The sequence below is a fragment of the Ursus maritimus genome, unplaced genomic scaffold (assembly GCF_017311325.1).
Source record: "Ursus maritimus isolate PB19 unplaced genomic scaffold, ASM1731132v1 scaffold_15, whole genome shotgun sequence".
NCBI classification, from domain to species: Eukaryota; Metazoa; Chordata; class Mammalia; order Carnivora; family Ursidae; genus Ursus; species Ursus maritimus.
The window spans coordinates 5,765,111-5,778,958 of NW_024423897.1; the positions used below are offsets into that span (position 1 = coordinate 5,765,111).

The 13,848-nt window shown below is 49.3% G+C and overlaps 1 protein-coding gene across 1 annotated transcript in view; it reads left to right on the plus strand.

Annotated features, from left to right (window-relative positions):
* Positions 1-693: 693 nt before the first annotated feature.
* LCP2 (lymphocyte cytosolic protein 2) overlaps positions 694-13,848 on the plus strand; it is a 43,478-nt gene continuing 30,323 nt past the window's right edge. Inside the window, exons 1-3 of the mRNA XM_040630306.1 lie at positions 694-980; positions 5,611-5,673; positions 11,392-11,438. Of these exons, the coding sequence (XP_040486240.1) occupies positions 903-980; positions 5,611-5,673; positions 11,392-11,438 (188 nt within the window). The 5' untranslated portion in view covers positions 694-902. The remainder of the gene's footprint in view (positions 981-5,610; positions 5,674-11,391; positions 11,439-13,848) is intronic.

Sequence of the window (13,848 nt, forward strand, 5' to 3'; positions counted from 1 at the left end):
GCAGCCCTAACAGCGGTCGCTATTTGTGTGCTCTTGATTTTTTTTTCTTTAAGTTTGTCTGGTTAACTGTAGCTAAGGTTTTTGTGTACATGAGACAATTCCTGTTTTCCTACTTTATGGATATGGAAACTGAGACTCCTCGATTTTAAGCCCTTGCGGGAGGTTCCATAGCATGGAAACAATCACATCAGAAGGGAAGCCTGGGTCTGCCCGGTGTGGCCCCTTTCTCAGCCCTGGGTGCCCGGCTCACTCCCTGAGAACCCTCCTGTAACGCCACCGAGGCAGAGGTGGCTGAAGGAATGTCAACACCATCGTTTTGGGAGAGACTGAGGGATGGTTGGAAAGCATTGAAAGGCCATGTTCCTTACCCCTGCCGTTTGCCAATATGGGAGATCACGTATATTTGAGGTCAACTGTCAAAATAGATTTTCATCTGCAAAGACCCAGCCCAGCAGGACAGCTATATAAGTCTCTGGGTGCCAGGAGTTTTAATGGAAACACACTCGGGCTCACACTGGAGTCTTAAGTCCCCTTCCCTGTCCCTCCCGCGGGGCAGGGGTGGCCAGGACCAGGGGGAGATTACCAACCCTGTCGCTCTCTCTACCTCTCCAGCCCCCGGAGCTGGGCTTCCTTGTTTACTCATTTAGAGCTGAGCAGAGGAAGTGGTAAAGGAAACTTGCTGAGTCGTTTTCTGAGAAGAGACCATATTTGTTCGCAGAGGAAGCCGTTGCTTTCTGGGATCTGGTTAGAGCAGAAAAGACGTGTGCTTCAACAAGGGGGTTCCAGAAGGTAACTGGGACTTGGAAGAGCCAAGGACACCTCTGCGCTCTGGATTTGGGATTCTCCGTCCATGGGTGCAGCACCCATGCTCCGCTTGTGAGTTTTGTCCCTGGAGAGCAGCCATGGCATTGAAGAATGTGCCTTTTCGCTCAGACGTCCTGGCCTGGGACCCCGACAGCCTTGCAGACTATTTCAGGAAGGTGAGCCTTGCTATTTGTTGATGGTGAGGCTGGCGGCCCTCGGCGGGCTGGGCAGAGGCTTGAAGAAGGAGTCCAAGCAGAACATGAGAGGTGTAAAATAGAGCGGCGGACCTTCCAGCCCCGCGGCAGCCTTACCAGTTGAGCGAGCGCTGTGTAGATAACCGTATATGCCTGAGCGTGCCTGGTGATGAGTTCTGGGGGAGAAGGGAGGCCCTCAGTTGGATGTCACCTACGAAGTGCCAGGGCTTTAGTTTGCACTCTGTAGGCACTGCCCCATTTAACACTCTCCAGCATCGCTGTCCTCTTGGCTCAGCGGCAAAGTAAGCTCAGGGAGGTTCAATGGCCCAAAGCCCCAGGGACTGCATGTGACAGAGGCAGGATTCCAGTCACGCTTCTCTGGCTTCAAAGTCCATGCTCAGAGACTCAGAACTGCTGTAACCACTAATGAGATTGAGGCTGCTTAATAGAAAGGGGTGAATGGAGTCCTGGGGTGGGAGAAAGCAAAGGCAGGACGGGAGGGATGGAGAAGGACAAATGATGCCAGAGATGGCGTCTGGGCAGTCATTGCTCATGACCTGAAAGAGGGCTCTTCAAGCCCTTACAGAGAATAGAGTCTCGCTGGAGCTTTAGGAGGGTCTTGTGAAGCAGGCGGGAGAACTGCTATGAGCTCTGGGTTGTGATCGATTGAGATAGCTAGGGAAACTGAGGCCCCTAAGAGGAAGAGTTTCACCGGCAGGGTCAGTGGCCAAGCTTGTGGCAGACCTGAGACAGAAGTGTTACTATCCTGCCTTCTGGCCCTGGAGGGGCTTGCTCAAGGACCCCCGTGCTTGGTCATCTGCTGGGGGGACCACAGGCCACACATCTGCTTGGGCACATCCCAAGCCACATGACTTGGGGACTCTCCATCCCTGTTCAAGGGATAAGATGTCTTGTGAGGGACATCGAGCTTCTAACAGCCCCATCCCTGGCAGCTGGGATGGAATTCAGTTGACATTCTAGATAGTTGTAAAGATGAGATTTGAAAGTCAAGACTTTAGAGGTCATTTAAGTCAACTTTCCATTTTTTCTGGGGGTGGAACAGGGCTCCCTGGGACACATAGACACCTGGGGTCTTTCTAGCACCTCATTGCTCCCCTTCCACCTAAAAAAGAGAGATGTGAAGATGCAGAATCGGGTGTGGCATGAAAGAGGCATAGCCCACAGATCCTGTTATTTGCTGCTTTGTGTGTATCTCGTTTTTGTTCTTCTTTCCTCCAAAAGGTCACAATAAACTTAGGTTTCAGCCCTGTGGGTGCAAAGGTGGTTGGAACAACTGACTTTTGAAGTATTTTTCTTAAATGTAGACCAAATAAATTAGGGCAAGAAGGTGAAATTTGCCGTGATGCTATAAAGTGGCATGCTAGTTCAATTAAAAAAAGGAGAAAATATTGAGAATTGGTGAGAGGATCCTGGGAATGGACTGAGAGGCCCAGACAGGATCCATCTTCAGTGTAAGAACTATACAACAACTTTGCAACTGCAGAATCCATGGGCAAATCCCCACTTAGTGCAGGGAGATGGATGATAGGTCAGGGGTCATTTGGGAAGATGGCCATCTGCCTGAACTGGGGGAAGGGAGAGCCTCCTTCTTGGAGACCCCAGACCCTGGGACACATCTGCAGCACTGGGACACGTTCCTTCTCTTGACATAAAAGAAGAGAAAAGAAAAAGAGAGAGAAAGGAAGGAAGGAAGGAAGGAAGGAAGGAAGGAAGGAAGGAAGGAAAACAGAATAAAAAGGATGAGGAGATGGAAGGGAATCTGTGATCTGGAAAGTCCCATCCCCCACAGACTCACATGGATGCCCTTCAAATCCTGGGCACCTTAATTCCCCCAGAGAGAAAATATCAAGTGAACTGACCATGGAGTCATTTGGGGATGGGTCTTGGTCATCAACTATTCTATTCAAAGGATCCATGACCAGGTGCAAAGCAGAGAGGTTGGGCCCCCTTTGGAGACACCTCTCAGCCAGCTCTAGGGTCAGACTCTTTGTTTGGAATCCTGGCTCTACCACCTGCCAGCTTGGCGACCTTCCCTTCGTGACTTCACCTCTCTGAGCCTCAGCTTCCTCATCAGTAAAATAGGGATGCTAACAGCAACTCCCCTCATGGGATTGTTGAAAGAATTACAGGAGATATGGTGGGGGCAGCATTCAGCAGGTGGAAGGGGGCCAATTCATGTTTGATATTCTTTTGTTCCTACTCTGTTTACCGGCTTCTAGCTGGGGATGTCCATGCAGATCGGCAGACCTTTGTGTCTTACTGTCTTAGATATGTGCAGATCATCCTCTGTCTGGAATGCACGTCCCCGAGGACAGAGGTCATGTTTTGGATTTCTTTAACCCTTCCAATTTCTTTCTTTGGTTTTTTTTTTTTTTTTTTTTTTTTTTTTTAGATTTTCTTTATTTGAGAAAGAGAGAGCAGGGTGAAGGGCAGAGGGAGAAGCGGACTCTGCTGAGCAGGGAGCCCAATGTGGGGCTCGATCCCAGGACCCTGGGATCATGACCTGAGCTAAAGGCGGATGCTTAACTGACTGAGCCACGGACACCCCTAACCCCTCCAATTTCTTTCAACTTGGCAAGAGAGCATCCCTGGGCCGTGCTGTGGCGAGGCACTGGATCAGAGCCATTTCTAATCCCAGCTATGCTCGCAGCCCACTGTGTGACTTAGGGCAATCCCTTCCCCTCTCTGGGCCTCAGTTGTCCCATCTACAACACCAGGTACCTGCTCTTAGACCACTGCCTACCAAAGCTGGGTGCTCATAGAATCCTCTATGTGCTTGCTAAAAATACAGATTCTAGCCCCCAGACCCAGGTATTACTGGATCAGAATCAAACTTCTAGGGGCGCCTGGGTGGCACAGCGGTTAAGCGTCTGCCTTCGGCTCAGGGCGTGATCCCGGCGTTATGGGATCGAGCTCCACATCAGGCTCTTCCACTATGAGCCTGCTTCCTCCTCTCCCACTCCCCCTGCTTGTGTTCCCTCTCTCGCTGGCTGTCTCTATCTCTGTCGAATAAATAAATAAAATCTTAAAAAAAAAAAAAAGAATCAAACTTCTAGGGAGGTCCCAGTCTGCGGGGCTATCTGTGTAAGTAGGGTCAAAGTCGGCAATCTGCAAAATCAGAGCTTTATCTGACAATGATGACAATGAATGATGAATTAAAGGCAGCTCAATATTCCAAGAACTACTTCTACCCCATTGCACGGAAATAGAAAGGAAGCCCATGGTGCCTCAGATGTTGCTCAAGTTCACCCCGACCTCGAAATCAGCTTTTTCTGAGCTTTCTAACGTTTCTCCCACCCTTTCAAGCCATGAGACTACAACAATTATATTCACTTTTTAGATTGATCGACCATTACAAAAAGATCATGATTTGCCCCCAAAAGAAGGCTGACCAATTGTGAGCCTCACACTTGTGATGAGAACCAAAGATTCTCCAGGGCAAACATTTCACCTTAAATCCTCCAGTCGGAAGTATCACATTTGGAGGTATTTCAAATGCAAATTCTTAGGCTGTTGAATACAAGGTGAAACAGAAAACTGATAAGATTGTCAATTGTTGTGACTCTTTGGGAAAGCAACCAAGATCATTTCGGTTGATCTTATAACCTATTCTGAGAATCCAGCTTAATTTATCTTAAATTGAGCAAAAATCTGTGTGCAGAAGGATATCCATGATGTTCTTTCTATATTTTGGTCTGGATGGTGTATTAAGGCACACTTAAATTTGTTCGCTTTGCTTACTATCGGTTATCCTGTTACTAATGAGAAGGGGAACATTCCTGATAGAAACATTAAAGCCTTGTTCTGATGCCCGACTGTCACCTCTGTCACCGGCTACCCATGGATCTCAGCCAAGTTACTTAACCATCTGCACCTGTGGCTCCCTCTGGAAGATGTGAGGATTAAAGACTTAAGATCAGTTAAAATACCCAGAAGAGCGACTGTTAGATAGCGAGCTCTCAATAATTACCAACAGTTTCTATTACCATTAATGGAACAGCAGTTTGGTAAACAGCCTAAATGGTCAGCAATCAGGGGGTAATTAAAGAAAATAATGTTTAGCCTAAGTTTGTGATAACATGAGGCAAGGCCTATATTATCATTTTAAGGTAATTTTAAGAGAAAAATTTAGGATAATAAGATTAAATGTGAGTGATAACCTCCATTGTGTTTAGAGATATGCTCAGAATAAAGCACTGTAGGAAACACATCGAATGTTCTCCAAGGTTGCCTTTTGGCGGTGACATTGTCTTTGGCGGTTGCTATTTATTTTCTTTTCTCACCTCTTCTCTGCGTGCCTGAGGAGCATGTGGCCAGACCTTGTAGACTTGGAGGCACTCTCTTTCTGTAGACGTTGGCCCCAAAACCTTAGACAGAGGCAATTTCTCCATTTCAGAGAGTCCCAAGGGGCAAGTGAAAGCAGAGCTGAGGTAGGGATGGGGCCTGTCTGCTAGACATTGGGGGGAAGGGGGGTAGGGGTCTGGCTAGCCACAAGTACCACAAATTGCTAAGCTTCGGGGGCAGGCAAGTAAGGGGAACCAATGGCATGCACCTGTCTGCCACTGACAGCACCTTCCCCTCTTCTTTGCAGCTGAACTACAGGGACTGTGAGAAGGCAGTGAAAAAGCATCACATCGACGGGCAGCGGTTTTTGGTAAGTGCTGGCCAGTTTGACACACTGAGACCAAAGCCGTTCCACATGTTAACCAATTATGGCAGGGCCAACTGGTCTACCCTGTACCTGGGGATGCTCAGGATCAATGCCCATCTTCAGAATCCCCACACAGCCCTTTGCCATCTTCTGAGGTTTTGTATGGCCCCTGCTATCATCACCTCTCAGGATCCTTCTATTCAGGATACCTCCCAGGTCTTTCACTGATACCAAGGCACATTCTAAAGTCGAAATATAAGGAGGAATCCAAGTACAGTTCACACACACACGCACACCTTGAAAATCTTTTCAAATGCCGTCTATACTTTGAGAAGCCTAAGGGGAAAAAAGACAATTTGGGAGAACAGAAGATTCTTTTTTCCCATCTCTCATTCTGGAGTTCATACTCACTGAATGGAATAAAGTGTGAAATCACCCTCATTATTCATTACATCCCTCTTTCTCTCTACCAAATTCACATAGTTGGTTTTTGGCCAATTAAACACAGATGTGATAGGACTCTCTCTACTCTATTATATTGCAAAGAACTTTAATATAATACTAAGATGCGGTCGTTCGTGAGGGACTAAGCCTTTGAATGGAAAGAGATGATGTTCTGACAGGTGGGAGGTGGCTGGGAGGTGGTCTGAACATTTCCCTGAAATGCCGCCTTTGCCTGTGGGCGAGACAGATCTCGGCTGTACCAATCAACCCCCTTCCCATCTCATGCTTCCTCGCCCTCCAAAAAGAAGTGGGAGCAAGACTTCAAAAGTCTCATGAGTAGATGCTCCCAAATTGGGTTTGGAGTGAGGAAGGCAAGGTAAGTTGTGTTTCCCTGCAAGGTGTGGTGAGCCGCAGTGAGGTCAGCAGCCATGAGACTTTGGGTTTAGAAGGGGCCAGAAAGGCCATAAGCTCTAGCTTTCTGCCTGGCACTCCAATCCATTTCCTGTATTACATCCCTGCCACTAACATCTGCTTGAATTATTTTAAGGATGGGGAGCTCACTATCACACATAGTCATCTGCCCCTTTCTAGGCAGCTCTTCAGTTTCATGCTGAGACCGAACTGCACCCTGTTGGTCTGAGTTTGCTTTCATGTGCCATGTAAGACACGTGTATTCCCTGTTTCACCTAAGTCAAGCATGAATTCACCCATCCACTCACTTCACAAGCATTTTCCTGGGCTCCCTTTACATACTAGACCATGCCACATCAGGGAAATATAGAGATGACTAAGGGGTGATTCCTGCCTTCCAGAAGCTTGTTTTATGGCAAAAAAGTATCTTTGGGAAGTCTCCAACCACCCCGTTTGCAAATGAGGAAATGTGTACAGAGGTGTGATGTTAATTTTCTAAGTCCCATACCTAGTCATTAGACTAAAGCACACGTTCAATTTATTTTAACACTGCATGAGTTTTTAACAACGTTATTCCTTCACACTGAGCCTTGAGCCTAGGGAATACCTGGAGTTTTGCTGCTGTTGAACTTGCACATTAGTACTAAATGTAAATATTTCCTTCTGGTGACTTTACCCCTGAGAACTGAGATCTGAGACTTATTAGTGCTGAGTGGACAGGGAGTAAGACCTCCTTGAGAGTGGTCCTGCTTGCAGCCCTGATGTTCTGGGTCACCTGGAGCAAGCACTTGCCTTCTCTGAGCCTCTCTACTCTCCTCCTGAGCAGGAGCACGTTGGACTGGGTCACAGTGGGTGACAATCCCTACCAGTCCCCACAAAACTCCCTGTGGAAGCTCGGGTCTGCTGGGACAGGGTTGTTTCCATGGCAGAGAGATGCTATCCGAGAAGCTGTCTTCTCTGCTCCCGCATCCAGCACCTGTCATTCCCTGGTGACCACCGCATATTCTGCTCATCGTGTGAGCAGGAGGAAGTGGAAAGAAGGGCACTAGGAACCAGGAGAACCGGGAGCAGAACCTGGTGCCTGGCCCCGCACTCGCCCTCCACCCCAGGTGCTCTGGGTACCAAGTGAGCTCTGAGCGGAGCTCTAATTTCTCATCCATTGCTCCTGGTTTTGTAGTATCGGGGACCATTCTGCTCCTGAAAGCAGCAGTGAAGTCCGCATTCTCTCTGTCTCTCTGTCTCTATCTCTGTCTCTCTCTCTTTTTTTGTTGTTGGGGCTAGTAGGTCCCTTGCATCTGTGTTGCTGCTATTTGGGTTTCCCAGTGAGAAGAGAAGGACCTTGTCTGGGGGGAAGGGGGTGCCATACTTCCAGAAGGTTGAAAGAGAGGATGAATAGTGTTTGGATCTGTGTCAGTTAGGAAGGCATGTGGCTGCCTTTAACAGAAACCTGACCACAGTGGCCTAACCAGGCAGGGGTTTATCTTTCTCAACGATAAGGAATCTAGAGCGGGCACTAGGGGCTGGTGAGCTGCTGAACGCAGTTATCGGGAACCCAGGCCCCATCTCGCTTACGGAAAACGCCTATGGCTTCTGTCCGAGTGGTTGCAGTTTGGCTAAGCCACCTCCGGACCTCACATCCACACGCCAGTCAGGAGGAAGGGGGCAGGGCAAAGAGTAAAAAACAAAAAGTGCGTGGGAAGTGCCTCCCCTTCTTTTCAGGAAAGTAGTAACTTTTCCAGAAGTTCCATCCAGTAGACTTCAGGTGATCTCTCACTGGCCCCAAATGAGTCCCAAGACCTCTGCTCTCTGCTGGGAAGTATAGGGCATTCAGTATTCTGGACATGGCACATTTACTGCCCCGAACGAAATCCAGGTCCAGTCAGTAAGGGAGCAAGAGAGAGCGGATGCTGGGTGGGCAGGCAGCAGCGCCCTCACGTTCGCCTCCCCAGGTAGAGCCCATCTCGAGGACACACTCAGTAGCTAATCGCGCTCCTGCAAAGGCACCAGTGATGGTCCAGGTAACCCAGAGTGGCCGGAGGTTTTAGAAGGAGGTCGAGGAGGGGTTACATCACACGGCAGAACTCTCTGAAAATCCTGTTTAAACAGCTCTCATCTTTCCTCCCTGTTCCCTAGAGGCCTTTCTCTTCCCTAACATCCTGCTCCTGTGTCTCCAGCCAGGCTTATGTTCACCTTCTCCTCCACACTCTCGCTCAGATGCCCTCAGCCTACGTCCTCAACGAGGCCCAACACGAGGCAGTGGCCAGCCACCCTGTATGCGGCCACCAACCCCCTGGCAGCCCCCAGGTAGCCGTCACTCACCATGCCACTCTGAACAGGAGTCTTGGCACATCCCGGAGAGGGGCTGGTGACGGAATAAGGAGCAGCCACTGCTTGGGGATGTTAAAACGAATAAGAGAGGGACACCTGGGTGGCTCAGTCAGTTAAGAGTTGGCACAGTCCGACTCCTGGTTTTGGCTCAGGTCATGATCTCAGGGTCTTGAGATTAAACCCTGTGTCAGAGTCTGTGCTCAGTGTGGCGTCTACTTAAGACTCTCTCCCGGGGCGTCTGGGTGGCTCAGTTAAGCGTCTGACTTTGACTCGGGTCATGATCTCAGGGACCTGGGACTGAGCTCCGTGTCAGGCTCCTCGCTCAGCAGGAAGTCGGCTTCTCCCTCTCCCTCTGCCCCTCCCCACCACCGCCCCCCTCAAATAAATAAATTAAATAAAAATAAAATATAAAAAGAGAGAGGTTAAGAAGCTTGACCGAAAGCCTGATTGTCTCAGGACTCTGGGCAAACTCTGGCCCCAGCCCTGCTGCCAGGTCTGCTGAGGGGGCTGGGTCAGACCTGCATCCAACAGCCGGAGCAGATGCACCCAGTGGACTCAGGGCTAAGATGCCCCAGCCCCTGCCTGCCGGGCTCAAAGGGGCGCATGCCCAGCTCTTCTCCATAGGCGGCCAACCACCTGCCAGGAGGCTCCCAGCCCAGAGCAGGAGCAGAAGCCAAAACTAACCTCTGAGAGCCAACCAGATGCCGGCTTATTATTATTTAGAATTTATTTTCATGTGAACTATTCACATAAGGTTTATTACTCACAGAGGGAGTGTCAAGCCCCAAGCCAAGCACGTGACACATACCATCGTATTCAGTGCTCACAATCCCTGAAAGGTGGCCCTTATTAGTATTATGATTCCTATTTTACAGATAAGGAAACTGAGGCTCAGAGAGCTTAAGAGTATGCCCCAAATCAGACTGCTGTTCAATGGATGAACCAAGATCCAAACCCAGCCTGTCTGACTGCAAAGCTTCGACCCTAATGACCTGTTTTCAGCCTCGGTTAGAATGTCAGTGGATAGCTCAATTTTTAACTTTTTAAGGGACCTCCACACTGTTTTCCAAGTGGCTGTACCAACTTGCATTCCCACCAAGAGTATAAGAGGGATCCCCTTTCTCCACATCCTCTCCAACATTTGTTGTTTCCTGCCTTGTCAATTTGAAAGAACGATTACACAACATTTGCAGCAACATGGACGGGACTGTAGGACATTAAGCTAAGTGAAATAAGTCAAGCAGAGAAAGACGATTATCATATGGTTTCACTCATTTATGGAACATAAGAAATAGGAAAATCGGTAGGAGAAGGAAGGGAAGAATGAAGGGGGGGTAAACAGAAGGGGGAATGAACCATGAGAGACTGTGGACTCTGGGAAACAAACTGAGGGCTTCAGAGGGGAGGGGGTGGAGGAGTGGGATAGGCTGGTGATGGGTAGTAAGGAGGGCACGTATTGCATGGTGCACTGGGTGTTATACGCAACTAATGAATCATGGAACATTGCATCAAAAACTGGGGATGTACTGTATGGTGACTAATATAACAAAATAAAAATTATTAAAAAAAAAAAGAATGTCAGTGGATCCCTTTCTATGGCTCAGCATTAGTTCCATGGAAAGTGTGCTCACCCTCTTTTCTGTTTCTGCTGTAGGCACCCTGCCTCTCCTGCTCTGGGGCACCTTTTTGTCTCACCCTTCCCACGCCTTTCCCCTCCAGCATGGGCCACCGGGTCCCTCAAAGGGATCAGATGTGAGAAGAGGGAAGTTTACAAGAAGAAAATTGACCACGGATGCCACAGAGCAGGGCTCCAGCCCCAGCTCCATCACCTACAAGCTGAAATTCCCCTAACATCCCAGAGCCTCAGCTTTCTCACCCATAAAATGGGAACACTGATGGTTCCTAAATCACAGGATTGACATGAGGGTTAATCAGGGTGTGAGTAAGACAGAACCCCAGAGTCAGTTCTTCACGAATATGAGTTTCTTTCTCCTTTCCCCTCTCTGTTCCCTCAGGAAAGCCTCTTTATTGCATCCCCACATCTAGAGAACGCTACCAATAACCCTGATGAGAGGGGTTTTGGGGTGTGATGGTGGTGTAAGGGCCCAGACCCCTTCTCCAGGCTGGCTTCTCACAGCTTCTCCATATGGAAACTGAGAGGGACCCTGAAGTCTGGGGTAAGAGCCTAGGGAAGAGGTCGCAGTGTGACCAAATTCAGCCCACAAAACAAGTTGCTTGGTTCCACAATTTGGCTCTCATTGTATTGTTTGCTTAACTTAAAATTATTTGTCAATACTTCGAGCTCAGGAAATGTCACCTAAATTCCAGATTTGGGGATTCCCTTTGAAAAAGAAGATCTGGCCACACCAGGCCCGCAGGCGTTTTATGCAACATCTAGAAGCTGTCGCTTTGGGTAGGTGGGGGGAGGTGGACTCTGGTTTGCTGCAGTCCCCACTACTCCATTTCACACCTCACTCTACTCAACCGGCCCAGGGCCTTTCCTGTGGATTGTAACTCTCCCGTGTGTCTCCATTTCAGAACCTGACAGAAAATGACATCCAGAAGTTCCCTAAGCTCCGAGTGCCGTGAGTACTCCCCCTGATTGCTTGTGTTTTGGGGAAGAGGGGAAGTAGCCCAGGGAGCGCTGAGACCCTTAATCTATGACAGTTGGTTTGAACTAGAAGAGTGAGCAGGAAGGGGAGAAGCAAGGGCAGGGTACGGGAAAGAGAAGTTTCATGATAGGTTGAGAAAAAGAAGTAACAGATTCAGCCCAGCTGGTGTGTTGGCTGCTCTTGCCAAAGACAAGCCCGACTGGGGACCGTGTTTTCATTTCCTCTCTCCCAGTGGGGCGGCTTGGGCACCAGAGTCATGAGATCTGCCTCATGAGGGCATCGCACCAGATCGGTGATTGCTTAAGCTTTCTGGACCTCAGTTTCCAGCTCAGGAAAATGACAGAGTTGGACTAGGTGCCGAATGGCAATGGACATCACTCTGGCTGTCAATACTCATGGCTCGAATGGCTACCAGGGACACGGTCCTGAGAAGAATCTCCAGCAAGGGGGGCATGATGCATGACTAAGGTACCACCTGGTGCTGAAATGAAATGCGTCGCGCCCCTCGTGCCATGTGTGTTCATCCCTCTAGTAAAGGTCTCACATACTCGAATGTTTACCGGAGCCAGGTGGGTGATACAAATGTGGAAAATGGGCCAGGTTGAAAAATATGAAGTCCTCTCCATTTCTCTTTCATTTTACCACCTTAGGCTAGACTATGGGTATGAAGAAATATTTCTCCACTGTAAGAAAAATAATAGCTCAAGTATGATGAGAAAAGAGGTCATCAACACAAAGCCTCACTGTTGGTGAAAAACTAGGGAGTGGTGGAGACTGTGGCAAATCAGGATGATATTTTCCATCCCAAGAGAGCTGCAAGTACTCGGCTCCAGTCCGTAGGGACCCAATGATACCCAATCTTTGAACTTATCAAAAGTCACTAGAAATATCGATTTTATGTAATATATTCTTAATATACATAATAAGCACGTAGTAAAATATATCTTTGTAATATACACGTACCTGGCCTTGAGTGCACTTGGGTTTGCATCTCCTGGTCCCCATACAACACTAATACTTCATTCATTTAAAGAACTGCTACTAGATGCCGATATAACGTGTCAGGCCTTTGTTCAGGGGCGGAATCCCCATCTCAGGACACTCACATTCTAGTGCGAGGGTCAGATATACAAAGCAATCCTACTACAATTATAGCAATGATAATGGGGCTGTGGCTCATGCAGGTACACATTCCGTGGGGGCGTTGGAAGGCAAGAGTCACTTTCCCCACGGCATTCAGGGAAGACTTTGGGGAGGCGGGGAAGCTAAGGTGGATCTTGCCATACACCAGGAATTGTCGGATGAAGACTGGGTTGACATTCTAGGAATGACATTCTAGGAATGCCCTGAATTGCAAAGGCAGGGCACCAGGGAGTTGAATGGAACTGCAAGTCGGTCAGAGCTGGGCGCACACAAAGCAAAGAGGCCGCTGTGACTGGTCGTGAATGAGAAGGGTCCGGGGAGCTGTCCTAAGGAGCCTAAGAGGGTGGGGGAGGTGAGGGCCCCAGGGAGAACAGGGAGATCAAACTGGTGTCTTGGCTTTCTCCAGGGCCGGGTAAAAGATGGCAGGGGAGGGCCCAGCTGCAGGCAGGGAAGCGAGCTAGGCGATGAGGGGCAGGACCCCACTCACGGGATAGGAGCCTCAGCGAGGGCCATGGCCCTGAGCACACAGGGCGGAGGGGACTGAATCAGAGCAGTGGAAGGAAAGAGATAAGGAAGGCACTTGCAGCTCGGAAGATCCTTTTTTATCGTAAGGCGGAGCTCACTTGATGCCTGCAGCTATGCTGGAGCGTCTGGAGAAGGAGGCGGTGAGAAGGGTTGCCAGTTAGTGTGGAAAGCGGACTGTAAACACTCGTGTTACGGGTGCAGTAGGGGTGGGGCATTTCTTCAGCCATTTGAAAACGGAAACAAAATCCCCCTCCAATACGTGCATGTGTGCCCCGGACAAGCTAGGAAGCTGCCCATGAACGTGACGGTAAATGGGGAGGAGGGGGGAGGCCTCTAGGGAAGGTCCGGCGGCCGGATTCGGTGACCCCCGCAGAGTTACCTGCCCTCTTGGCAGATGTGAAAAACAAGCACCGATCCCAGCTCTACTTACAAAGAGCTCTGTGCCTGGGATGAGTCCCTCGTCCACTCTCCTTTCCGGGTCTGTGAAACAGAGGAAGGTGGTGGTGGAGGCTCGCTCTGCTGAAGGGTAGCATTTCAGGTATGACCAGGCAGACAGGAGAGCTTAGTGAGCGGAAGTGTAGGCTCCGAGGTCGCACTGCTTGAGACCCAGTTCTTCCATTCTCCAGCTGGGAGTCTGTGGGCAAGTTATCTGGGTTCCTGGAGCCTCAGAGTCCTCATCTGTAAAGTGGGGCTAACAGCAGAACCTACCTCAGAG